At 42.4% G+C, this 25767-nt stretch overlaps 1 protein-coding gene across 7 annotated transcripts in view; it reads left to right on the top strand.

Moving 5' to 3' along the window:
- IFT122 (intraflagellar transport 122) overlaps window positions 1-25767 on the top strand; it is a 74317-nt gene that overhangs the window by 11127 nt on the left and 37423 nt on the right. For 3 of the 7 annotated variants that reach the window (XM_036030769.1, XM_036030767.1, XM_036030770.1), the window contains exons 2-14: window positions 2046-2112; window positions 2703-2735; window positions 3455-3539; window positions 8308-8386; window positions 10311-10387; window positions 12636-12702; window positions 13666-13812; window positions 14819-14995; window positions 16919-16994; window positions 21975-22166; window positions 22331-22469; window positions 23673-23875; window positions 24745-24882. In XM_036030769.1, the coding sequence (XP_035886662.1) occupies window positions 2046-2112; window positions 2703-2735; window positions 3455-3539; window positions 8308-8386; window positions 10311-10387; window positions 12636-12702; window positions 13666-13812; window positions 14819-14995; window positions 16919-16994; window positions 21975-22166; window positions 22331-22469; window positions 23673-23875; window positions 24745-24882 (1480 nt within the window). Of the gene's footprint in view, window positions 1-2045; window positions 2113-2702; window positions 2736-3454; window positions 3540-6497; window positions 6519-8307; window positions 8387-10310; window positions 10388-12635; window positions 12703-13665; window positions 13813-14818; window positions 14996-16918; window positions 16995-21974; window positions 22167-22330; window positions 22470-23672; window positions 23876-24744; window positions 24883-25767 lie in introns of those variants that run through there. The other 4 variants (XM_028518026.2, XM_036030768.1, XM_028518027.2 and 1 more) reach the window with 4 other exon arrangements.

The raw sequence follows: 25767 nt of genomic DNA, 5'->3' as shown, positions 1-25767 counted from the left end.
GAAAGAAAGCCCAAGAAACAGGAAGGCCCTGTCTATTAACACATAACAGTGAGGAAGCTGAAGAGCTCAGGGTCTGTGTTTGCGTCTATGAAGAGTGATGCCCAACCGGAAAGGGTGTAACAATAACCCTTGTTCCAGCTTTTCCATCAGCCTGCTGTGCAACAGACACATAACTTGCCTTTGTTCTTTAGTTTCCTCATTGATAAAAATGGGCCAATAGTGCCTGGCCTGCCTGATGCATTATGTTCTCATAGCACCAAATGAGATAATGTAAGTTTGCACTCTTTAACAATTCTCAACTATTAAATATATGTTAAAGCTTTGTGAATTCTACATGTAAATGTATTGAGTAGGTTATAATACCCTGCTCCTTTTTTTCTGTTGATAAAGCATGGAAACTCTTGCTAATTATTTTGTCAGCTCTGGCATATGGTAATGGTAATGATAATGATAATGAAGGCCCCAAAGCATAATGGTTAGAGCATGGGCTTTGGAGCCAGACTGCCTGGATTTGAATTCTGGCTCCACCTCCATTCAGTAGCAGTTTATTTTGGGGCAAGTCATTTAACTTTATATAAGTTCTTTATGTATTTTGGATATTGAAGATTTTATCTATTTATTTATTTTTAGAGAGGGAAGGGAGGGAGATAGAGCGAGAGAAACATAGAGAGAGTGAGAGAAACATCAATGTGCGGTTGCTGGGGGTTATGGCCTGCAACCCAGGCATGTACCCTGTCTGGGAATCGAACCTGCGACACTTTGGTTCGCAGCCCGTGCTCAACCCACTGAGCTACACCAGCCAGGGCTTGTATTTTGGATATTAACCTCTTATCAGATGTATCGTTGGAGAGTATGTTCTCCCATTCAGTGGGTTGTCTTTTCCTTTTGTTGATGGTTTCCTTTGCTGTGCAAAAACTTTTAAGTTTGATGTAATTCCATTTTTCTTTTGTTTCCCTTGCCATAGGTGATATATCAGAAAAAGTATTGCTTATGAGAAATGTCCAAGATTTTACTGCCTATGTTTTCATTTAGGATTTTTATGGTTTTGAGTCTTACATTTAAGCCTTTAATCCATTTGGATTCAGATGAGATCTAGCACCTTCAGGGTGGTATGGCTGTAGACATTCTTTAATCCATTTTGAGTTTATTCTTGTGTATGGTTTAAGAAGGGGGTCTTCTTTCTTTCTTTCTTTCTTTTTTTGCATGTTATCTCTCCAATTTTCCCAACACCATTTATTGAATAGACTGTCTTTACCCCATGGTATGTTCTTGCCTCCTTTGTCAAATATTAATTGACCATAAGATATGGGTTTATTTCTCCTAAAGCCTTTATCACAATATTCTGTATTTCATCTAATCTAAGAGGTCATTGATTGTAAAATACCATTATTTTACATACCACTAAGAAAGCAAAAAATGCTGCCAGTTAAACTGACACATCATCAATTATAAGACGCATTCCAACCTCAGATGTTAAAATGTGAAAATGTATGCTTCAGAATAGATGACATATGGTAGTTCTTTGTGAATGTTTCTGAGTCACACCTTCCCACTGGATGGTGATTTCTTTGAAGACAGGAAGGGATTGTGATTTGTGCCTCTTGTATCTCTTAGTGCCTAGCACCTCAGAGACTTTCAATAAATATCTGATTTACTGGAAATAGTTACATTTTGATAAAGGACCAATTTTTCAGAGATATGTGGATTTATTAGCCCTCACACGTTCTCTCAGATTGTCTAGACTTTATGGTATTATTAGGAGAATTAGTGCCCTCAACTGTGGACCCTTTGAATCACATCTAGTGTCTGGTTTCTGGACAAGTGGAAACTGGGACGCAGAGCTAGTGCCCAGTGGATGTGATTGAATGGGCTGCCAGAGTGTGGTGGTGGAATGGAATTTGCAACCAAAGGCAATTCTTAAACATTATTTTTCTCCCTTATCCACAAATAGTGTTTTATAATGGAAATAAAGTTTGCTTTCCTGGCCATTAGCAGACCTCATCATTTTGGTTCCTAATTGTCCTTTTGTCTTGTCTCCTGTTTAGTATATATGACCTCGCTTTTAAGCCTGATGGAACCCAACTGATTTTGGCTGCAGGAAACAGATTACTGGTAGGATTTTGTCTGAGTTTCCTTTTTAAGTGCTTTTTTCCCTTTCCTTCTTGTAAGTACTCTGAAATTTGACACACCCCCCTTTTTTTTTTGAGATAAAAAAAGGCAAGGGCGGAAAAACCAGCCATTACTTTTTAATAGGGAAGGAAATGGGCTATTTAAAACAGGTAAGTAAACTGTCTATCAGATAGGAACCTGTGAACAATACCTCCTTTGGAGTCATTAATCTTTCCGTTTTTACTTTGAGACACCCATGAAAGGTTGAAAACAATTAATCAAAATGTCTTTGAAACCAGGCTAGTGTCAGTTCACATTTTGTCCTGAAAAATTCAAGCAACAGGATTGAAGGGGCTTCCCCCATGAGAAGCCAGACAGCCTGACCCCAACTTTTAGGCACTAGCCTACCTAAACAGCTCCATATGGATGCTGTGCCATTTTTCATATTTTCAAAGAATATAAGCTCCCTCTGGAACCTATCCCAGTGTATAAAAGTAATTTTCAGAGAACTCTTTATGTTTGACCTGAAAACCTTTGTATGATGTCTCCTTCCTTCTGCGTAAGTTGACTTCCTCTTACTCTGTTGTCTCTAGATATGCAGACTGACTGATCTCCATTCTTTTGTGGTAACTGTATAATTTTAAAGTCTTGGTAAATTGTTCTGCAGACTTCTTTTCCCCAGGGTAAACAGTCCAAATCCTTTTAGTTATTTTTTTCATAGGTTATTTTTTCCAACACTAATCATTTTTGGAAAAGCTTGCCTTGATTCCTCAGATGCATTTGTTTTAAATTTCTGCATATTTATAGGTGTGACACAGCTGTAAAATACCTGAATTCCCATTACATCTGAATTTTATGATACTCCCTTTGATTTGCAAAGCTGGAGCTCAGATCTGTGACTTTCAAACTCTTGGTAGCAAATACGAAACATCCTCTATAATGTTGCACTAAAATTTTAATTGTGTTGTAGGTTGCTCTTTATATGTGCTGGCTTTCTTTGGGTGGGCCTAGCTCAATTGGTAATATATCCAAACTCACATAAGAATGAGTGAAATTTGTGGAGAAGTTGCAGAGTAAATTCTTGTTTATTGAGGATTAACGATATGTTCCTGGTAATAAAATGCACCAGGGTAAACAGACGCCCCAGAATTGAGACCTCTGCTTCTTGGGTTTACCAACATTTGTCACATTCTTCTTGGTTTCTCAATGCAGTTTTTACTCGATATACATTTAAAATATTGACAAATATTTTCTTATAAAAACAAAAATAGCAGCAGCAACCTATAGGAATTCTAATTAATGAATGCCATGTGGATAATCTGTACTTTTATCTCCCTTTTGCCAGGTTTACGACACCTCTGATGGCACTTTACTTCAGCCCCTAAAGGGACACAAAGACACTGTGTACTGTGTGGCATATGCAAAGGATGGTAAGAGGCTGCTCTGGGTTTACAGGCTCTGTAATGGCCTCATAACTTTCCATTTTTCTCCTTGGTCATGATCATGAATTGAATTCTTTTCAGTAAGCTAAAGTACAACTTGCAGAAGATAGTTATGTCTCTTAGACTTCATTTTTTATTTTATTTTTTCAATTGTTCTATTACAGTTGTCCCAATATTTCCCCCATTGCTCTCCCCTGCCCCGCCTACTTCCCCTATCCCCCTCCCACAGTCAGTCCCCACCCTGTTGTCCATGTCCACGGGTCCTTTATACCTGTTCCTTGACTAAACCATTCCCTGTCTTTCCCCCCATTATCCTCTTAGACTTCATTTTAATCATTCAATTCAACAAGTATTTATTGAGAGCCATCTATGTGCTGGGCACTATTCTAGTTGCTTGAGGTACTTCAGAAAACGAAACAGATAGAGGTCCCTGCCCTTACAGGGCTTATATCCATGGGAGAGGGGAAGGGAGAAAAGAGAGTATGAGGGATGATATACACTAAACATAGTAAATAGGTAAATTAAACAGTGTGTTAGAAGATGGTAAGTGTTAGAGAAGAAGAAAAAGTAGGTCAGAATAAGGGGATTGAGAGTCTTGGCTGGAGCAGTGGATTGGGTATAGTACTAATAGGGTAGTGAGGGTGGACTTTTTGAGCCAGGGACAGGTGAGCAAAGACTTGCAGGTGGGAGGCAGTGAGATTCTGACTGTGGGCACTTGGGGGAAGAGAATTCCTTTCTGAGGGAAGTGCCATTACAAAGGTCTCTGGTGGGAGTGTGCCTTTAGGGGCTGGGGCAGCAGGAATCGGAGAGAGCAGTAGGGGATGAGGGTAGAAAAGTAACAGGCAAGGGGTGGGCCAGATCATGTTGGCTGTTGTAAGGACTTTGGCTTTGATTCTCAGTGAAAATAGGGAACCATTAAAGAGTTCTGAGCAGAGGTGGGATCTGATCTGACTTGCATTTTAAAAAGATCCTTCCACCCTGGCTGGCATAGCTCAGTGGATGGAGCACGGGCTGGGAACCAAAGTGTCCCAGGTTCGATTCCCAGCCAGGGTACATTCCTGGGTTGCAGGCCATAACCCCCAGCAACCGCACATTGATGTTTCTCTCTCTCTCTCCCTCTCTCTCTCCCTCTCTCTCTCTCTCCCTCCCTTCCCTCTCTAAAAATAAATAAATAAAATCTTTAAAAAAAAAAAAGATCCTTCCAGTTGTTGTAAACAACCTTCAAGGAGAGAGGGTTGGGGCAGGGAGATGAGCAAGGAAGCATCACCCAGGCAAGTTTTGTAACACAGGTGCTGGGGGCTCCGATCTCTGGGAGCAGAGGAAGTGGTGAGAAGTGGTCAGGTTCTGGATATAGTTTGAATGTGAAGCCAAATAGATCGGATGTGGGGTGTGAGGAAAGAAGTCAGGGGTGATGCCAAGGTTTTTGACCTGAGAGACTGGAAGGATGAAGTTGCCCTCTACTGAGATGGGGAAGGCTGCAGGTGAGAAACTTAAAGTGGGAGATCAGGAGCTCAGTTTTGGACATGTTGAATTTGAGGAAATTTTGTGCTGTAAGAGAATGGGGAGGGAATTGCCAGAGTCTTACATTAGAGAGTTGTCAGGGGGGCAAGGGGAGTTGGGACCTGGGACACAGATGGGGCATGGTGGGAAGGTAGGTTATGTCACTGCAGGTACTGACACTAGGGGCATGTGGTGGTAGGATTCCAATGGAAATTCTCTTTATTCTTTCAGCAAAATAAGAAGCAAAATCAGCTAAGAGTGAGGATGGGAAAGGAAGTGTGAGAGAGTTGAGGCAAAAGGAAAAAATAAAAAATGGACCTGGGAAGTACAGTGAGATCCCCGGTGACATGAAGGACCTACTTGAAGCTGATGATCATGAATTGAACGTGAGATCAGTTGGTTTGATTGTCTCTTTCTCCACCACTCTGAGCTGCATAGATGCAAGGGTTGAGAAGGTGGAGAGTTGGATTTAACCAAGTGGTAGATTTGTAAGCACCTCTGAAAATGAAGAGTGTAAGGGAGTAAAGGGTGTATGCAAAGCAGTGATTATTTTCATTGGCTTTGAACTTGTCAGTTGAGTAAGGAGGGGTGAGAGGACTGCAAGGGTTGAGGGGCAGTGGAAAGGTGGTAGGTTCCGGTGGAGTTGAGGGATTGTTGGAATTGGGGTACCAGGTGGGATGAGAAAGAGGAGAAGTGGTGGTCGAAGAATGTGTGCAAGAAATTGATATTGAGTTAAAAATAGATCCGTGCTACTCACAGCATGGGATTAGTGGAAAGAACACAGGCTTTGGAATGAGATGGCTCCAGGTTCCAACTCCAGAATCTCTTTGAGTTGGTTATTGAATCTCTCTGAGTCTCAATTCCCTCGTGGGTCAACTGAATATAATATTGAAGGTAACATTCTGTGACCACTGCTGAGAAATTGTAGAGTTAGAGTGTTACAGTGCTTGAATGAACCTGGGAGATCATTCAGGCTCCAGGCTTTTAACTTCTTTTGGATGACAGACCTCTGAGGATCCAATAAAAGATATAGACCCCTTTCTAGAAAAATGCATACTTCATATATATGCACAATTTTATGCATACAGTTTAGTCTGATCTGGGCCAATCTCTTTGCTTTAGACCTAAAGTTAAGTGACTTGCTAACATCATAAAGCAGGTTAGTGGCAAAGAGAGCACTAATTTCTTGCCGTCATCAGTCAGGTGTGCTATGCCACAGTAGTCATGTCTTTTTATATGTATGAGTTCAAGTTCAGACAATACTGTTGGGAGACCTGTGGGAAGTTTATAAACTTCAGGACTCTTGGGCCTGCAACATCATTAAGGCCTTTGAGGATTTTAGAGTGTGAGCTGCTGTCAGTGGCATTTGTCAGCACTTTGCAGAGTCCTGTCACACACATTATCTCATTTGATCCTCCCAATAGACCTCTAAAGCAGACGGAAAGGGATTCTCAGCATCTCTTACAGGTGAGAAAACGGGCTTGGAACAATTACAGGTAACAGGCAGAGCTGGGCCTGACCAGGTCCTCCAACTGCAGATCCCTTGTTCTTTGCAATTTATCGTGGTGCCTCTTCATTGACACCTACACAGCGATGAAGAAGTCTGTCGATCCCTCCTTTTCCCTTAGATACGGAAATGGAAATACCCTGAATCACAGTTTTGCTCTTTAAATCTGCTTGTTTCTGATTTCCCCTTTAAGTTTTAGTAAGTATTTAATAAGCAACTGTGATCCAGAGGTTTGTAAGAACTGGGTTTTGTTGTTGTTGTTGTTGTTCAAGAAAAAACAGTATGAGGCAATAGGAAGGAATAATAGTAATAATAATAGCTAATTATATTTAGCATTGATTCTAATCCAGGAATTTTCCTAAACCCTTTAATCTCATTTACTCTTCACAACAACTGTGAAGTAAATACTATTGTTGCATTTGTTTTTCAAATGAGGAAATGAAACATATTCAGAGGCTTGTTCCAGGTCCTGCACCTGGTAAGTGACATCACTGGGAATTCCAGCTTAGACTCTGAGCTTGTAGCTCACACTCTTCATCACCCTCTGCCTGCAAGGATGGGAGAGAAGTGACGGAAATAATCACACATGAGAGCAGCTTCTGTTATTTAGTATTTGCAGCAGCATCATGCGGCTCCCCCTGATATCTATGGTTTCAGGCTCAGTGAAAGGTCTTACCTGAGTTGACCCCTGCCAAGAGCCTCTGAAGAAGGTATTATGATTATCCCTTTTATGTTTCAGATAATGAGGCTCAGAGAACAGTGACTTGCTCAAGGTCAACTTCCAGTTGCCCTAAGAATAAAGTGTAGAAATTTTTCACTAAAGTTTTTAAATAGGTGTACAAAATCCAGCCTGTGCTCACCCCTAATCATCTTTCACTGGAGTAGGTAAAGGTTTGCTGTTGTTTGCAGCTGTGATACCCTGCTCTACTTTAAGCACTGCAAACTTGTAACAGTGTAATTAATAATTACTTATGTCGCTTCTCTCCAGTACATTCTTTTATAAAGTCCAAGTAGCCGTGAAAATGAAAATCTCATCTGTCACTGTTTTGCTTAAAGCCTTTTTTGGGATACACAGCAAGATCTTAACTGTGGCCTGAAGCCCCTGGAGACCCTTCCTACGGGGAAGGATCAGGGTGCCCCCATCTACCTTCCCCCTTGCCCTTGGTGTTCCGTGCTGGCTGCTTCTCAGCCCATTAGACATGCTGGGCTTTTCCTGCCTCGGGTCTTTGTACATCTGTTGTATCCATGTGGATGGCTCTTTCTCCTCTCTTTGTACCTGGCCAAGGTTTGCTCAACCTTTAGGTCTCAGCTGAAGGATCTCATCCTCAGAGAAGTCTTCCCTCATTTAAATTAGGTGCCTCAAATTATTCTCTTTCGTAGATCCCATTTCTTTTGTTACCATATTGTATTCGTATTAGATTAATTTAATTTAATGCTTACTTTTCCCACTACACTAAACTCTGTGAAGGTAGGATTATGTGTGCTTTAATCACTACTTGACCCTTAGCACAGAACATGAATCCTAGCAGACAGTAGGCCCTCAGTACATCTTTGTTAACTCAGTGCCAGACAGACCAGGATTTGAACCCAAACTTCCTGACTCCAAAGTACTTCTGCCCAGTTCTGGTAAGGAGTAGAGAAGCAGCTGATACTAATTAGATACCTTAAAAACCCAGTTTTCTAAGAAATACTCTGGGAAATGCTGGTTTAAAATAAATGTGAGAATTTTCTTTTTAAAAATCTTTTTAGGCAAGCGCTTTGCTTCTGGATCAGCTGATAAAAGCGTTATTATCTGGACATCAAAATTGGAAGGCATTCTGAAGTACACGTAAGTAACCATTTAGATGTACGGTATTATTTGACTCTTATTGAACAACGGTAACAAAAGCACCTTAGAAAAGGTGTAAGGAAGAACTTTTTCCTCTGCAATTGAACTTGAAATTAAGTTATGGGAGTACATGGTGGTGTAGGATGTTTGGGCAGTGAACAGGTGAGTGAACATTTCTTGAGCACTACTAGCTTAGCCAATGCTGGGCTAAGTGTGTTCATATAACTAAGTTTAGTGAGTCTGACATCACAGATTCTACCCTGCCTCAACTTGCCCTCTTTCAATGGCCTTACTTCTCAGGGAATGGCCTCACATCCACCAGTGGCAACAGTTGAGAACTTGGGATCAGTGTGGCCCAGACTTCTCTCACTGCAGAGGCTCTGCCCATAGTCTTCTCTGTTCCCCTGCATAGTTTCCCTGCTCACTGCAGCTGTCAGGGCCTGCAGTGAGCAGGGAATGCTGTTTCTTCTGAAGCCTTTCCTGCCCCTCGAGACCTGGTCAGGTTTCTTTGATGGCATTTCTCATAGTGTAGTTTTACATTTATTCTGGTGAGTGAGCGATATCTCCCATCAGCCCGAAGCTCCAGGAGGGCAGACACTGCATCTGTTTTTGTTTACCCCGAGTCCCTGATACAACAATGCCTGGCCTGTAGTAGGTACCCAACAAACGATTTTTTTTCTTCTAATTGTGGTAAAATACATGTAACACAGAATTTACTGTCTTAACCATTTTTAAGTGTATAGTTTAGTAGTGTTAAGTATATTGATGTTGTTGTGCAATCAATATCTAGAACCCTTTTCATTTTGCAAAACTAAAACTCCATACCCATTGAACAGCAGCTCCCGTTTCCCCTTCCACAGCCCTTGGCATCCACCATCCTACTTTCTGCCTCTATGAATTTGACTATTTTAGGAACCTCATGTAAGTGGAATCATACAGTATTTTTGTCCTTTTGTGACTGGTTTATTTTACTTAGCCTAATATCCTAAAGGTTTACTTGTGTTGTTGCATGTGTCAAAATTCTCTTCCTTTTTAAGGCTGAATGATATATATTTTTTAAAGTTTTTTTAAAAGATTTTATTTATTTATTTTTTAGAGAAGAGAAGGGAGGGAGGAAGAGGGAGAGAAACATCAACGTGTGGTTGCCTCTCACGCACTCCCTACTGGGGATCTGGGCCATAACCTAGGCATGTGCCCTAGACTGGGAATCAAAACAGCGATCCTTTGGTTCCCAGGTTGGTGATCAACCACCAAGCCACATGAGCCAGGGCTTAAGGCTAAATAATATTAAGGCTAAATAGTGTATATTTAGACTATGTTTTCTTTATCCATTTATTGGTTGTCAGTGGATACTTGGGTTGCTTCCACTTCTTGGCTGTTTGGAATAATACTGCTATGAACCTGGCTGTATCACCAAACAACTTTTGAATGAATGAATGAAGCTGTGAGTAAAGTGTTACCTGGAAGTGAAGGAATAAAACTGATACCATGTGTGGTATATGACTCGCTCACCTTTCATTGTTGTCTAAGGATTTGGCATGCTTCCAGTTCTTAGCCTGTAATATCTTCATTGACCTCCATCTTGTATTTCTAGGCCTCCACAAAACAATAAGAGTAACAGCCATTAATAAAGCACTTCCTATGCAGCTAGCACTAGACTAAGTGCTTTATATCATTATCTTATCAGCTCAGAAACCGGAGGTGTCCGGCACACCAGTCCTGGAGGAGGTGGCATTTAAGCTAGGCCAGGCTGATGGGTGGGTAATGTTTAAGAGATAAAATGGGGGGGGGGGAATCCAGGGGAAGGAGAATTAATTCCTGTGCTTTTTTTGTTGGTCACTTGCATAAGAGCTTGTGGTATGTAGTTGGAGAGCCTGTGGTTTGCGGTTTGCTGCATAATAATCTATAATTGTTTACTTCCCAGGCACAATGATTCTATCCAGTGTGTCTCCTACAATCCTGTTACCCACCAGCTTGCATCTTGTTCCTCCAGTGACTTTGGTAGGTTCCCAATATTTTATCCTGGAATAACTGCACATCTGGGTGAAAAATGAAATTCATCCAGAATGAGGTGGTTTTGTCCTGAGAGAGTTAATGATATCTCTCTCCCTTCAATGTCTGGCAGCTTGAGGCGGTGGGGAAACGACAGTTGTTCTTTAAATTGTGTAGAAACTAAGAGAGTGAATGATGACATTGAGTCTGGGAAGAAATCTGGGAAACAGCAAAAAAGGCTCCCTTCCCCTCCCAGGGAAGGGAGATGGTAAGAAGGATGGGAGGACACAGACATAACTTGGTATTGTCACCTCTGGGAAGCCTTCCCTGCCTTACCCTGTCAGGAACAGTTCAGTTGTTCCCTACCTCTGTGTCCTCCACCCTCTGTGTATGTGTGAAATTCCTCACCATTTTAGCTGTGCTTCCTGTGCAGCGTGTCACTGTTACTGCTGGTGTGGTGGCTGTAGCTGTGCTCCCTGAGGGGACAGATGCCTTGAGGCATTCACCCTGGCCCCACCCAGGGCACTGATGTGGAGCTGGCACAGAAGAGGGGTCAGTGTAATGTCCATCAAGGCAGGGAGGGAAAGTGAGCATTGGCTTGTAGGTCATCTCCAAGGCCACTTCTGACTTTTAGCTCATCAGTTTTGTTTTCCTCGCTAAGAGATAGTGTGTACAACAGAACCACCATTATGGAGGAGTCAGAGATCTAATCCCTGTCAGTGTTTCACTTTCCTTATCTAGATGAACATGTTCTCACCATTCTATCTCACTGACAGAATTCTGAGGTTCAGAAGAGAGAATATATAAATAAAAGGGGAAAGGACTTTCATTCATTAATAAAATACAGTCTTTTGTCCATGTGAGGCACTAGTCTGTATGCTTACTTTTGGGATTAAAAAGACAAAATGAATCTCTGCCATCAAAAAACTTGTGGTCGTGGGTAGGAGGGGAGGTAGAATTTGTAAAAATGTAATAGTAATAATAGTGCTAGTTGAATGTTTGTGATGTGCTTGCTGGGCACTGTGCTAAGGGTTAAAAATAAATTTCTAATTGAGCTCTATGACAACCCCTGAGGTCAGGGGTTGTTATTCTCATTTATTCTCATTTTCACTCCACTGATGAAAAAGAATTGGGGCTTAGAGCAAGCAGTTCACTGGAGGTCACCCAGCTGGTAAGTGGTGGAACCAGGACTTGGACTTGGGCCATGTGATTACATGCCGAGCCTGCTCTGGTAAACACTGCTGAGGGGGGCCCCGGAGGGTGGGGTTTCTTTCAGCTAGACGCTCTGCGCACACTCAGTGGAGCACAGATAATATGCACACAGGTGGAAATGTTTGGGGGAAATATTCCGGACCAGGGAAAGGGGAAAAAATAATTTGTTTGATGTTGCACCTTGCTATATAAAAATATTTTTGCACTATATTTACTTTCTTGGTTATGCTTTATGACTCAAGCAAAGGGTAGAATTTGCTTATCTTGACTAAACATACACCTGTTGTGAGGCCCTGAGCCAGAGCACCTGGGGACAGGAAGGCGCAAGCCGAAGGTGACCAGTGTGCCATGGACAAGGCATGACTCATATAGGTCATGTGCTGTGGATGAGGCCTGGGAGAGGAAATCGGATTCCCAGAAAGCATCATTCATTACTTTGACTGCTAAGTTGTACTCTGGTTGGAATGTAATAGTTACACTGAAGTTGCCATTTCTTTAAGTAAAACACCTGAAAAGTTGGCTAGACATTCACCAATCTATCTTCCCTTTTTTTCTTGTTATTTTGAAATAATTATAGATTCACAGTAAGTTGAAAAGATAATGGAGAAGTCCTGTGTACCCTTCATCCACTTTCCCCCATGGATATATCTTATGTAATTATTGTATAATATCAAAGCTGGGAAGCTGGGTCTGGTCAATCTGTATATATAGTTCTGTCATTTCATCACTTGTGTAGATTACTGTCACCACGAAGATACTCCTTATCATCGTCTACCCCCCCAACTTCCTATTATCCTTATCATCTGGTACCTGGTACTTATTAATCTGTTCTCCATTTCTGTAGAATTTAGTCATTTCAAAATGGAATTTATAAAATGGAATCATATGGTATGTGATCTTTTGAGATTGGCTTTTGGCTTTTTTCACTTAGCCATAAATCCCTAGAGATTGTAAACTGTGTGTGTATCAGTCATCTGTTCCTTTTTTATTGCCGAGTGATATTCCAGCCAATCTATCTTTTTTTATATATTACTTTGCATTGAAGGCTTGTGGTCTCCTGAACAGAAGTCTGTCTCCAAGCACAAATCTAGCAGCAAGATCACCTGTTGTAGGTAAGTCAGGGACAGCTCTGAAAGCAGGCTTTGTGTTTCCTCCTCTTGAAACAACCTCAAAATCCAGTGAATTCACATAGTAGAGAAGGTCTGTGTTAATTGGTGGGTTTGGGCCTCTGTATTTCCTCCTCTTCTCTTGTCTCCATGGTGGGAAGGACTTGTACCTGCCTCTGATCATCAAGCAAAGGAAAAACTATAAATTGTGTAGCTACAAACCTCCTCAGCCTGCAGCTGTCCTCATTGGAGACTATGGGGATGCAGGTTTGTCCTGTCCAGGCAGCATGTGCACTAGAGAAAGCACAGACTTTGATGCTAGACCAGGATTCAAATCCAGATGGATCACTGACAGGCTCTGTGACCTTAGGAAAATTACAACAAATCTCTCTGAGCTAGAGCCTCAGGTTTCTCATCTGATAATACTGGATAAAAATACTGATTTGATAGGGCTTTTGTGAAGTACACACAAACTAACGAATCTGAAAGCATGCTGCACAGTGCCTGGTATAGAGGACACTATAAATGGTAGCCATTCTCACTGTTCAGCTTCTGGGTGTAGCTTTTCTTTCATTCAACATCTGTTAAGCACCTGTTCTAGAGACTGGGAATATACCAAGGTACAGAATTTGTTCCTAATGAGCCCTTGAAGTGGGAGGATGTTGAAGTGGTGAGTGGGGAATGGAGGCTGACCCAGCGATGCAGGCACAAGCTGAGGGCTGTGGTGGAGGTCTGTACCAAGAGATGTGAGAGCTCAGAAAAAGGTGCTATTGCCTTTACATCTGTCTGTTGATCCCAGAAGTAAATGGTATGTTAAGTCTGGCCCTCTAATTTTTATATCATGACCAGGATGAGCCTAGTAGTTGCTGTCTCATTAAACTCTGTCTCCACCAAGGCACCATCCTCACTGGCTTTACTTTCCGTGTGTTCTTTTCCCTCTGTCTGTGCCATTTGCTGGTATGTCAACAGCTGGACAAATGATGGTCAGTACCTGGCTCTGGGGATGTTCAATGGAATAATCAGCATACGGAACAAAAACGGCGAGGAAAAAGTGAAGATTGAGCGGCCAGGGGGCTCCCTCTCCCCGATATGGTCCATCTGCTGGAACCCTTCAAGGTGCTCATACAGCTGTCCTCCTCTGAGGGCAAACACTTTATGAAGGAGGCCTTGTTTAGCAGACTGACTTCTTTCTCTCTCCACAAGGTCTCTCCTTGCATTCAAAGGCTTCTTACCCCATTTGACTGATCTGTTTTAGAACCTGTTCTATTTGATTGGAATTTTTTAGGAGCCCATCTTGTGTTTTGGAATGAATCCCAGAGATTTAGCTGAGCAGATGAGCTATCTAGGCCAACTCAAAATGTGTCTGCGTGCGCATGAACACATGGGACACAGAAGGGCCATTTTCTTATGAATTAATAGTTCACCTCTTGCTGTGCTTTATTTTGGTCTTTTTCCTTTTTTAGTTGTTTCCTTCAACTTGGGCAGAACATGTGCCCACCCTATACTAAATAGCTTTTTCATGAGTCTTTTTTGTTGCCCTTGCCAAAAAAGTCTAAATTAAGTTTACAAGTGTCCCCAAATCCCACAAACAATTGGCATCTACCTTCTCAAACCTTACACATACTTTCTCCTTCTCTGCCAGTGTCACAAAGAGCATGTAAATATATTTACATGCTCTTTGTATAATCCTGTGATATTAAACCATCAATATCTCCCACAGAGTCCTCTGAAGGTAAATTAAAGGACTTAATTGTTTATCAGCCCAATGTCACTTTACAGGTGGTGCCTGTGTGATTTAGAAGATTGTTTAATATCACTACCTTTTCTACACCAGATATGCTGTTCCCTGAATAATTTTGTCCAGCCGAGAGCTGTACCATGCATGTCTAATGCCTTCAAAGGCCATTAGCCTACCCCAGAGTTCCTGCTATTTGATTTTGCGGCCACATAGGACTTTGTGGCTTCAGGGTACCATTTTTAATTCATGAGAAGCAGGATGCCCAGCTTACCTTGTTGCTGTCCCCTTCCGGCAGGGTTCAGGGGCTTTTTGACAGGTTTTGAAATTATGACTTTAGTGTAGTTCTAGGCATCGTGATTGTGAACCACCACTTACTGTCTACAGCCGATGGGAGAGTTTCTGGATGAACAGAGAGAACGAGGATGCCGAGGAAGTCATTGTCAACAGATATTTTCAGGAACTCCCTGCCACTCTGAAGTCAGCAGTGTACGGTAGTCAGGGTAGTGAGGCAGAGGAGGAAGAGCCAGAGGAAGAGGACGACAGTCTCAGGGACGACAACTTGTGAGTGTGTCCCAAGGAGAGAGAACCCTCCTTGCAAGGGTCCAGGTCCCGCTTCACTAAGCTCCTTTCTAAGAGGGATCAAGGTTTTCGTTGGTAAAAGGTTCCTTCAACAAAGGGGAAACATACCCTTTAAAACTCGTGTGTGGGTTATAAAATTTTCCTTTAAGAAACTTCAAGAAATACTGAAAAGTCTAAAGGAGAAAATTCAACTTTTTTGTAAAACTCCATTCTTTGAGGAAACCACTGTTAGCATTCTATTGTATTACCCCTCAGTCTTTTAGTGTGTTCATATAATTAACTGAATCATATTCTACTTTATTTTTTCCCTCTTAACAGCATAGTAACATTTCTAGTAACATTGGAAGTCCTTTGCAAAACATGATTTTGAATGCCTGCATAGTATGCCCTTGTGTAGATGTACCATAATTCATCAAACACTTCCTCTGTTATTAGACACTTTTTTTAGCCTGTTCCTACACTGTACCTTACCTTGTATTTTTGGGGATACATATCAGAGAAAAAGCCCTCAACATACCCACGATCCTCAACCCCCAAATCCTCGTTTTCCAGGCAATCTTTATTTCTGGAGCAAAAAAGCTGGGATAGCCAGGATATTCTGACTGACTAAAAGTGATCTGGCTTGGAACTATGTTCTGTGATACCTGGGGTTCTTTGGAAGAAGGAGGTGGGAGGTGGGTGATAAGCAAGGAAGAAGGGATGGACATCAGGCCTCCATCTGTGTTTCAAACACAGTATCCCCTTTTGTTGCTTGACATTAGTTACATTTTGGTAGAGACCCACTGCCAAAGGGAAAAATGGAAAAAGGAAGTTGAAAACCACCAATCCAGTTCATGGGGCTGAACCCAGCTCAGAGGCATATGTGGCGTACCCAAGAGGGCCTGCTGCAGGCTGGGCTCCCAGAATGCATTTGGACTTCAGTGCCAGTCACACACGCACACAAAGTTTACTTGCAGGTCCCTTCCTGTTAACATCGCTCTTGGTCTTTGTCTTGTCCTTTAGTTGTGAATTAGTGCCTGTGGTATTTGCCGCTTTACCATTCTTGGCTGGGTTTTGTAGGTAAGGCTGCACCATTCCCGGCCTACATATCTAATGGTGATGCCATGGTGCTCACAGGGCTTGGGCTCAGAAACGCTGGACTTAGTAAACAAAGAGAAGGCAATTTTAGGTAGGTTAAGACTGGGCCTCAAGGGCAGCAGAACATTTCTTTCTTAAACTAGGTTCCCAAGTAGCTTGATCCCCAGCCTCAGCTGAGGAGGTTTCTTCTGCATGCTGGTCCTCCAGCCCTGGTCCCAAGGCAGTGATCCTGATAGGGACTCAGTTTCAGAAACAGTTGTTGATCTTCAGAGAGCTCATTACTCTTTTTTATTAGATCCAGTCAGAAACTGTTTTGCCCCAGCTGTGAGAGAACCTAGTGTAGATATTAATTTTCCCTCTTAAGGAGAACAAACAAGGTTTGCATTGTTCATTAAAAATGTCAGATAAGTCATACCTCCCCACTGCAAAAGATGTTTCACCCCCATTTCCCTATAGTTTATAGTACAAAAAAATAAAGCATTCTTGAATCTGCAGCCTTGCCCTTACTTAGCCTTGCTCCACAGGAAGCTTTGAAATGAGGGGTTTAGCTTCTTCCCTATGGCAGTGTCTCGGCGCCACAAGCTCATGGTAGGGTATTCCGTGAAATAACAGACCCCAGGAGGGCTGAAATGAGCCTCACTTAATCCTAGTGGACTGATTGATGGGTTGGCCCACGCTACAACTTTCGGCCTCAGTGGTGCCTTACAACATTTGGCAATCTGACAGGCTGGCCAGGGCTTTCTTTTTCCTGTTGTTTGTTAAAGCCTTAGGGCTAACTCATCAGCAGACTGTGGCCCCACATAACCTCTTTTGTCTTCTGTTGATTAGAGAGGAACATAATGACATCCTGGCTATAGCTGATTGGGGGCAGAAACTTTCCTTCTACCAACTGAGTGGAAAACAGGTATGTAGCTCTGTACAAACCCGGCGGGAGACACAGTCATGATCGTGCCTGTTACAGTTTTTCACTTTCTGAGATTGTATTCTTAGTCATTATAAATTGTTTGCTTCTATTTATCGAGCATTTGCTGTGATACCAAGCATTGTGCTCTGTGCTGTGCATACTTTATCTAATTTAATTCTAATAAAACCCTGTGAAGTAGATACTTTGATGCTAAACTTTTTAGAAATGGTAAGACTCAGAGCAGTGGAACAAATACTGTGCCTGAGGTTCCACACTGCGAGTAAATGGAGGCATCTGGGATTAAAAACCCAGATTGGTCTGACTGTAAAGCCTTGATCTTAGTCATGACCTTACCTTCCTATAGTGCTTTATTCCTCTTACCCACATTACTAAGCACCCACTTAGTCCAGCCCTTCACCTGTGTTAGGAGTCGTTAAAATCGAGCTATGTAAATTAATGCCTCTGCTCTGCCAGAGTTCACAGGCTGGTGGGGACACAGTCCACAGCCAGCAGTCCCCGTGCAGTATGATACATGGCACGACAGAGAGCTGTAGATAGATAGCTACAGTGACACAGAAGAGGGTGACATCATGCTTGGTGAAGATGGGGGATTTTGTAGAGGTGACTTTGAGCAGGATGAGCAGGAGTTTTCGAGGCAGAGGACGTTGTTTCAGGCAGAGGAAATAGCATCTGCGAAGGCCGGGAAGAATGAAAATACAGGGTCCGGCAGAAGTAACGCCTACTTGAGTGTGGCTGGTAGGATAATAATATGGGTGTAAAAATTTATAGTTTTAGTTTGAACATTTCACTTAAAATGTCATATGGTGTGCTTAGCATGATATTGTTATATTACAGAATTACATGCTTATATTTTGTAATAAAAGATTTTGTAATAAAAAAGGGGCATTATTTGTGCCAGACCTTGTATGTGACAACTCAGGGAACAGTGACGTGACTGTATTCCAAGATTCGTGGAGAGAAGATGGCACCAGAAAGGAAGCTGGGGACAAGATTTTAGCGTAAGGAGTTTGGACATCATACGCTGTAGGAGCCATAGATTTAGGTAGGGAGTGACTTGGTCAGATTCCAGTTTCAAAAGAATTCCTTGTTTCTCTGGAGGGTAGGTTAAAATAGAGAGAGCCTAGTGACAGGAAACCTGTTAGTAGACTGGAGACACTGAGGATTAGAGCGGAGGTAGTGGGATGGCTGTTTCCACAGCCAAGCAAAGGAGAAATGCAGCCACTTCAATGGAGCCTTTTGTTTAACAGCATTCTTTTTTTCTTTTTTTAAATTTTATTTATTTATTTTGAGAGAGGGAAGGGAGGGAGAAAGAGAGAGAGAGAGAAACATCAATGTGCGGTTGCTGGGGGCTATGGCCTGCAACCCAGGCATGTACCCTGACTGGGAATCGAACCTGCGACACTTTGGTTCGCAGCCTGCTCTCAAGTTTAATAGCATTCTTATTCCTCAGAACATAGCATGCTGGAAGTGGGGGCTTCAGGTTTGTGTAGCCTACCTTTGGAGTCATTTCTTCTGCTTCATCATACCATTGATCATTTCTTTTGTAGACAAGAAAAAATAAGGTTCATGGACAATAAAGAATTTTCTCAGTTTCCTATGGCTGTTTTCTTAGAACCCTTACTTTAATCATCTGGCATGTAGTCTCCCTGGCCCTGTCTATTCATCCACTTAATATATGCCCATCATCACTTAATAAATATTTGTTGACGCATCTACTATGTACCAGGTACATAGTCTCCCAGGTACTGAGTGTGGGTCTTAAAATTTCCCTGGAACAAATAACCACACTACACTGGGAGAAAATAGGGTCTTGTTGCTATAGTGACAACAAAAAAGAGCTCCACGTGGTGGTCAGGGCCATGGGAAATGTCTTGCATGTATGCAGCCCCACAGTTCATGTTGTGGCCCTGAGTTTCTGACTGATGAACAACCTCAGTCTGCTGAGAAGGTAACCCCCAACTTGTTTGGGACAATAAAATTGTTTTCTTGGTGTATAAGTATGTTTTAACTCTGAGAAGACTTAGAATTAAATAAGGGATGTGAAGTAAATCACACCTACTCTTTTGTATTAGGCTTAGGCATAATTTATGTATTTTTGGCATTTTAAGTATTTGTGGTATTTAGAGAGATCTGGCTTAATAATAGCTAGCATTGATTGAGTTTCAGGCATTATATACTCTTATTTTTTTTTTTTTTAAAGATTTTATTTTTTAGAAAGGGGAAGGAAGGGAGAAAGTGAGGGGGAGAAGCATCAATGTGTGATTGCCTCTCACACATCCCAGCTGGGGACCTGGCCTGCAACCCAGGCATGTGCCCTGACTGGGAATCCAACCAGCGACGCTTTGCTTCACAGGCCTGCACTCAGTCCAGTGAGCTACACCAGCCAGGGCTATACAAACTCTTTACAAGGCTAATTCTTTTACTCCTGCCTTAAAACAACTTTGTGGTACCCTGGCTGGCCAGGTCCCCAGTGGGGGCGCGCACGATAGGCAAACCACACACTGATGTTTCTCTCTGTTTCTTTCTCTTCCTTTCTGTCTAAATATAAATAAATAAAATCTTTAAAAAAACAACTTTTGGGGATAGGTATTATTATTACCACTTTATGTATAAGAAGATTGAGGTATAGAGAGGTCTAGTAATTGCCCAAAGCCACAGTTTAGTTAGGGACCAAACCTGGTCTGGAACTGGGGCAGACTGGAGGTAGAATCCATACTGGAATGTTTATCAGATTTGTCTTGTGATGACCATTTAAACCTGTAACTAAGGAGCAGTGAGAGAAGTGCTATGGGAGAGGAGATCATGGGCCATAGGAACACGGGGAGGTGGGTCTAAAACAAGCATTGGTTGGGGCAGGGACATTGGGGTATGTTTCCTGGAGGAGATGACAACTGGCAGAGAAGGAGACGGAAAGGACCCTCCTGGCTGGGGTTGGGGTGGTGTGGGGAATAGCACTTGTGAGGACGTGGAGGCCTAAAAGAACATGATTACCTGAGAAATTAGTAGTTCATTTTGACTGAGGGAAGGATCCTGGGATCTGCGCTCATGAGCTTGGCTTTTATCATAAAAGCTGAGGGTATATCATCAAAGGTGAAAAGACAACTTATAGAATGGTAGAAAATTTTTACAAAAGATATATCTGAGAAGGGACTTGTATCTAGAATATATAAAGAACCCCTACAACGCTATAATAAAAAGACAACCCAATTAAAAAATAGAAAAAGGATATGAATGGACTCAATAGACGTTTCTCCAAACAAAATATACATGTAGCCAATATAACATATTAAAAGATGTTCAATAGCATTAGCTACCAGGGAAATGCAAATTAAATCACAATGAGATACCACTTCACCCACTAGGATTGAGAAATTGGGATCCTTAAACACTACTGGTAAGAATATAAAACCATATGTCAATTTGAAAAACTGGCAGTTCCTTAGAGGGTTAAACATAAAGTTACTGTATGACCCAGCAATTCCACTCCTTGAAATATATATCCAAAAGAGACTAAAACATACATCCACATAAAAACTTGTATACAAATGTTCCTAGCAGCATTATTCATAATAACCAGAAAGTAGTAATGGCCTTCAACTGATGATTATATAAATAAGCTGTTATGTATTCATGTAATGGAATATTATTCAGCAATGAAAAGGAATTAAATACTGATACATGCTACAACACAGATGAGCCTATTGCAAAAGGCCATATATTGCACAGTTTTGTTTATATGATATGTCTGACATGGGCAAATATATAGACACAGAAATTATATTAGTGGTTGCCAGGGAATGCAAAGGGGGATTGTGATTGACTGCTAACAGGTACAGGATTTCTTTTTGGGGTAATGGAAATGTCCTGGAATTAGTGATAATGATTTCATCACTCTAAATATATTAAAGTCAGTGAATTGTGCACTTTATTTATGAATTGTACACTTTATTTTTTTAATCAACAAGTTCTTTTTTTAAAGATTTCTTATTGATTTTAAATTTTTTTAAAAGATTTTATTTATTTATTTAGTTAGTTAGTTAGTTTAGAGGGGAAGAGAGGGAGAAAGAGGAAGAGAAACATCAATGTGTGGTCGCCTCTCATGCGCCCCCTACTGGGGACCCAGCCCAGTACCCAGGCATGTGCCTTGACTGGGAACCAAACCAGCAACCCTTTGGTTTGCAGCCCTTGCTCAATCCACTGAGCCAGACCAGCCAGCAGGACTTTATTTATTTTTAGAGGGGGAGGGAGGGAGGGAGAAAGAGAGGGAAACATCAATGTGTGGTTTTCTCTCGCATGTCCCCTCCTGGGGACCTGGCCTGCAACCCAAGCACATGCTCTGACTTGGAATCGAACCAGTGACCCTTTGGTTCACAAAATGACACTCTATCTACTCAGCCACACCAGCCAGGGCCTGAATCATACCCTTTAAATGAGCAAATTGTATGGTATGTGAATTATACCTCAATAAAGTTGTTATAAAGAGAAGTAGGATGAATGTAGTTTCAGAATAAAGGACAGTTTTTTTAATTGAATAAATTTAGCTTTGTGAAATATGAAGTAAAAAGTCAAATGACAGCAACAACAACAAAAAATGAAGCTGAGGGGAACCATTGAAGCTTATCTAGTACTATGTGTGGAGGAGGGTCTATAGGAGAAAGAATATCCTCGGGTTTGGAATGGCTGAGGGGCTACGACTCACAGTGCTGGAGTGATTCAGTGGGACTGGGGGAGACAGTGCTGGCTCTGGCAGTCAAGGATTTGACTGTGTGGAGGGGAGGAGTAAAGGATGCTCCAGAGGAGGCTGAGCTGTGTTCACAATGGAATCACAGGAAATAAGGCTGGCCAGCTCTTCTGTCTTCCCAGCTGCCCCCATTAAAGTTGATAAGAAAAGCCCTGAACTGTTTTGCAATTATTATGGATTCAGAAGTTTTTCCTTTGATACATGTTCTCTTTCCTCAGATTGGGAAGGATCGGTCACTGAATTTTGACCCCTGCTGTATCAGCTACTTTACTAAAGGGGAATACATTTTGCTGGGGGGGTCAGACAAGCAAGTATCCCTTTTCACCAAGGATGGAGTGCGGCTTGGGACTGTTGGGGAGCAGAACTCCTGGGTGTGGACATGTAAAGTGAAACCTGATTCCAACTATGTGGTAAGGAGAGGACATTCATTTTGTTGGGCCTTTGCCTGAGTAGGCACTAACTGAATGAACATCAGGCATGTTAGCCTGTCAGATCATTGATGTTTGTTCCTGACAAATGGGAGGGTAGACCCTTTTCCACAGAGAGCTGGGTGTTGACCACTCTTTCCCTGCAGGTGGTAGGCTGCCAGGATGGCACCATCTCCTTCTATCAGCTTATTTTTAGCACCGTCCATGGGCTCTACAAGGATCGGTACGCGTACAGGGATAGCATGACTGATGTCATTGTGCAGCACCTGATCACTGAGCAGAAAGGTAAAGGACAGGTATAGCCCCTCTGCCCTCCAGACACTGGGAAGTGGGGTAGTTTGAGAGGGCTGCTGACAGGGCAAGTGATGAAATGGTAGGCAGTGTTTCTCCTTGGTCTTTTGGAAACACGTTGGACCACTGGTTCTGTGTGTGTGTGTAGGAGGTGTGAGGGGAGGATGTAGATGTCTTTGAGAATCTAATGAAAGCAAGAAACCATCTCTAAAAAAAAAAGGCACAGACTCACAAAATTTTACAGATAATTCCAGGGGATCATGGACTCCCTATCTGAAGGAGGATAATATATAACAAGTCAGAACCAGGGTGGCTGACCTGCACGGGTTTGGGGACCTGCATCCTGTCTGATCAGAGGCACTTCTGGAGTACTTCTCCTTCAGCTCCATCTCCACTTGCCTCCTGGCAAGTCCTTGACCCAGAGATAAGCAGGGGCCGTGGGTCACCACAGCCTCAGTCAGATCAGAGTTCCAGGTCTAGTGTAGTCAGTCCAAACTCAGGCTTTCCTTCTGTCCACCCAAGTGTCTACGCTGGTTAAATAGGCTAAGGATCCACTTGTTTCAAGTATATTCATATCCAGATGTACTGACCACAGCACACTGCTGGATGCCTATGCATAGGGATTCTGGTTGGGAGTTGTCTTGCAGATTCAGATGACGTCCTTTGGTCCCCATCTGGGAACACCTCTGTTCGAAGAGTCCAGATGTGAGGGTGAGGGAGTAGCCACTTGAGAAGCTCCATAACATTTCCTCTGGAGACATTTTCTCCACCTGCTGCACAGTGAACGTGAGAGCCTAGCGTGTACCGGAAACCACACATAGTTCCCAGTTGTTTAGGGTGGTGTTCGGGAAGCAGCCGGAGGTATGGCCACTCAGGCGGGCTCCTGATCATCAGGGGCCATTAGTGCCATGCAGAGTGTGGATTTATGTTCAGCAAGTGATAGTAGCACTAAGAATTTCATTTTCCATACTCAGTTGTAAGCTTTGGACCAGAAAGATCCACAAAAATTATATATGACTTCAGATCTCAGTGTTCAGCAGAGCTGATTGTATATATTAGACACTCTGTCAAGATTTTTTTTTTGATGAGAGTGTCTCCTTTAATTGCCAGTAGCATTAAGTAAATGATAGCTTTTAATTTCTCTGCCTTCTATGTTAACAACCTCTTGCTAAAACTGGATTTTTTTTTCTTTGACAGTTCGGATTAAATGTAAAGAGCTTGTCAAGAAAATTGCCATCTACAAAAATCGATTAGCTATCCAACTGCCAGAGAAAATCCTCATCTATGAGTTGTATTCAGATGATTCATCAGACATGCATTACCGGGTGAAGGAAAAGATTGTCAAGAAGTTTGAATGCAACCTCCTGGTGGTGTGCGCTAATCACATCATTCTCTGCCAGGTAAGCCGCAGCAGGCCAGACTGAATCTGCCTCATGCTTCCTCCAAGGATAGGGTACCCAACTCAGGGTTTTTGGTCATTAGGAATTGGTCATTGCTTTTATTTTATTGACATCTATATGAGGTAGACTCTACTGGAAAGTCATGGGCCATAAACTGGAGAATACTTTTTTTTGGTATTGTAAAGTAGTTTGTTATACTATATGTTTTAAAACGATTTATGATTTAAATCGATATCCCACAAATGAAGATTGATTTTTTGGTAAATATATACACATAAAAATTTATGATATTTTTCAGTTAAACAACAAAAAATGTATTTTAATTCAAAATAGTAAAGGAAATTTTTACTTCCTGATAGATTTTTTTCACAGGGAAAAATCTCTCAATTTAGATCTTCCTAGAAAATGTGTAGGTCAGTGCCAAAAGAAGTCTGGAAAGACTTTGAGAGAAGGCCAACCCAGCATCCTTCTTGCAAGTAGAAGTGGATTTGGTTTCAGAAACTAAGCCTATTAGAAGTGATAGAATGAAAGAAATCCTTTAGGAATCACTGAATACAAAATACTATTAAAATCTCTCTAAAAGTCTCAAACTCCAAGCAGTTTGGCGGGGGGGGCACAGGCTATAGGAGAGAAGTGGCAAACAGGTGTGCTTCGGGCTGCATAGAGGTCCGCACGGGGGATCTGAGGCTGTGCTAGGCTCCATGGGAAGACTCTCAGGAAGGACTGACAATGCCAGTTATGGGGATTAGATCAGACAGGTCCTGCATGCAAAGTGTTGTTTATCCCTCGGAGGCAGGAAGACCTCCCTGGGCGAGCTGGGGAACACTTGTTCTGTTGAATAGCCATACAGAGGTGGGTTTGCTTTCTAGGAGAAACGGCTGCAGTGCCTGTCCTTCAGTGGAGTGAAGGAGCGGGAGTGGCAGATGGAGTCTCTCATTCGCTACATCAAGGTGATTGGTGGCCCTCCAGGAAGGGAAGGTCTGTTAGTGGGCCTGAAGAATGGACAGGTGAGTGCTTTTTGGGTCTCCCATCAGGCCGATTGTCTGCATGCAGATGCCGGCAACCCATCAAGTTATGACCCTGCGGTATGTTTCCAGGGCAGGAAAAGGCTTCTTCCTTTCATGGGCATGTTAGAGTTTCCTTTTATCAGGATAGACTCAGGCCAAAGATGAGGCGGCTTTCAGACTCATTGCATGCCCCATTCTGGCGGAGTAGCCTCTGCAGCCTCTGGACCACATGTGGAGTAGATTAGTGGGCTAAAAGTCACCAGAAGGTGGGAGATTGTTAGAGGTGCAGTTTCTGTGGCTTGCAGGAGAGGGAGGCAGAGATCATTTCGTAGGTCAGATCCCTATCAGGGCAGTGAATGGACTAAGTATGTTCTAAGCTACGCACTAAGCTTGTGTCCTGGAGGGTGCTCGTCTGCAGGCTATTCCTAGATGTTATAAGAAAAATGGGCCATCTGCTCGAGTAGCTGTGGAAAATCTATGTTACACAAAGTTGAACAGTTTTCTGTGTGTGTTCTTTGCTCAAAATAAGAAAAGTTCTAAGTGGGCTACATGGAAATTTGAAAGTGAAAATGTAACTGCATTAGCCCAAGAGCCAAGCTGTCTAGCAGATGGCTTGTGGCAGAGGTTTGTCAGGCTTTTCCCGGGGACGGAAGTCATGGAATATGAGTTAGCAGGAACCATAAAATAGCAAAACCAAAAGAGAGGAAAACCTGCTTCTTTGTCACAGTCAGCTGTTGCTTCCAGTACGAGGCCTGAGAGCATGGACTTTGGGGGCAGGTTGGGCTGGGGTCATTATTTGTGCTTAGCTACTCACTAGCTGTGTGACCCTGTGCAGGTCACTTTACCTCTCTGAGGCTCAGGTTTTACAGATGAGGATAATGTTTT

The sequence above is a fragment of the Phyllostomus discolor genome, chromosome 7 (genome assembly GCF_004126475.2).
Source record: "Phyllostomus discolor isolate MPI-MPIP mPhyDis1 chromosome 7, mPhyDis1.pri.v3, whole genome shotgun sequence".
In the NCBI taxonomy this organism is placed as follows: Eukaryota; Metazoa; Chordata; class Mammalia; order Chiroptera; family Phyllostomidae; genus Phyllostomus; species Phyllostomus discolor.
Note: the sequence above shows the minus strand (reverse complement) of the source record. Positions and strands in the feature narration are given on the sequence as shown.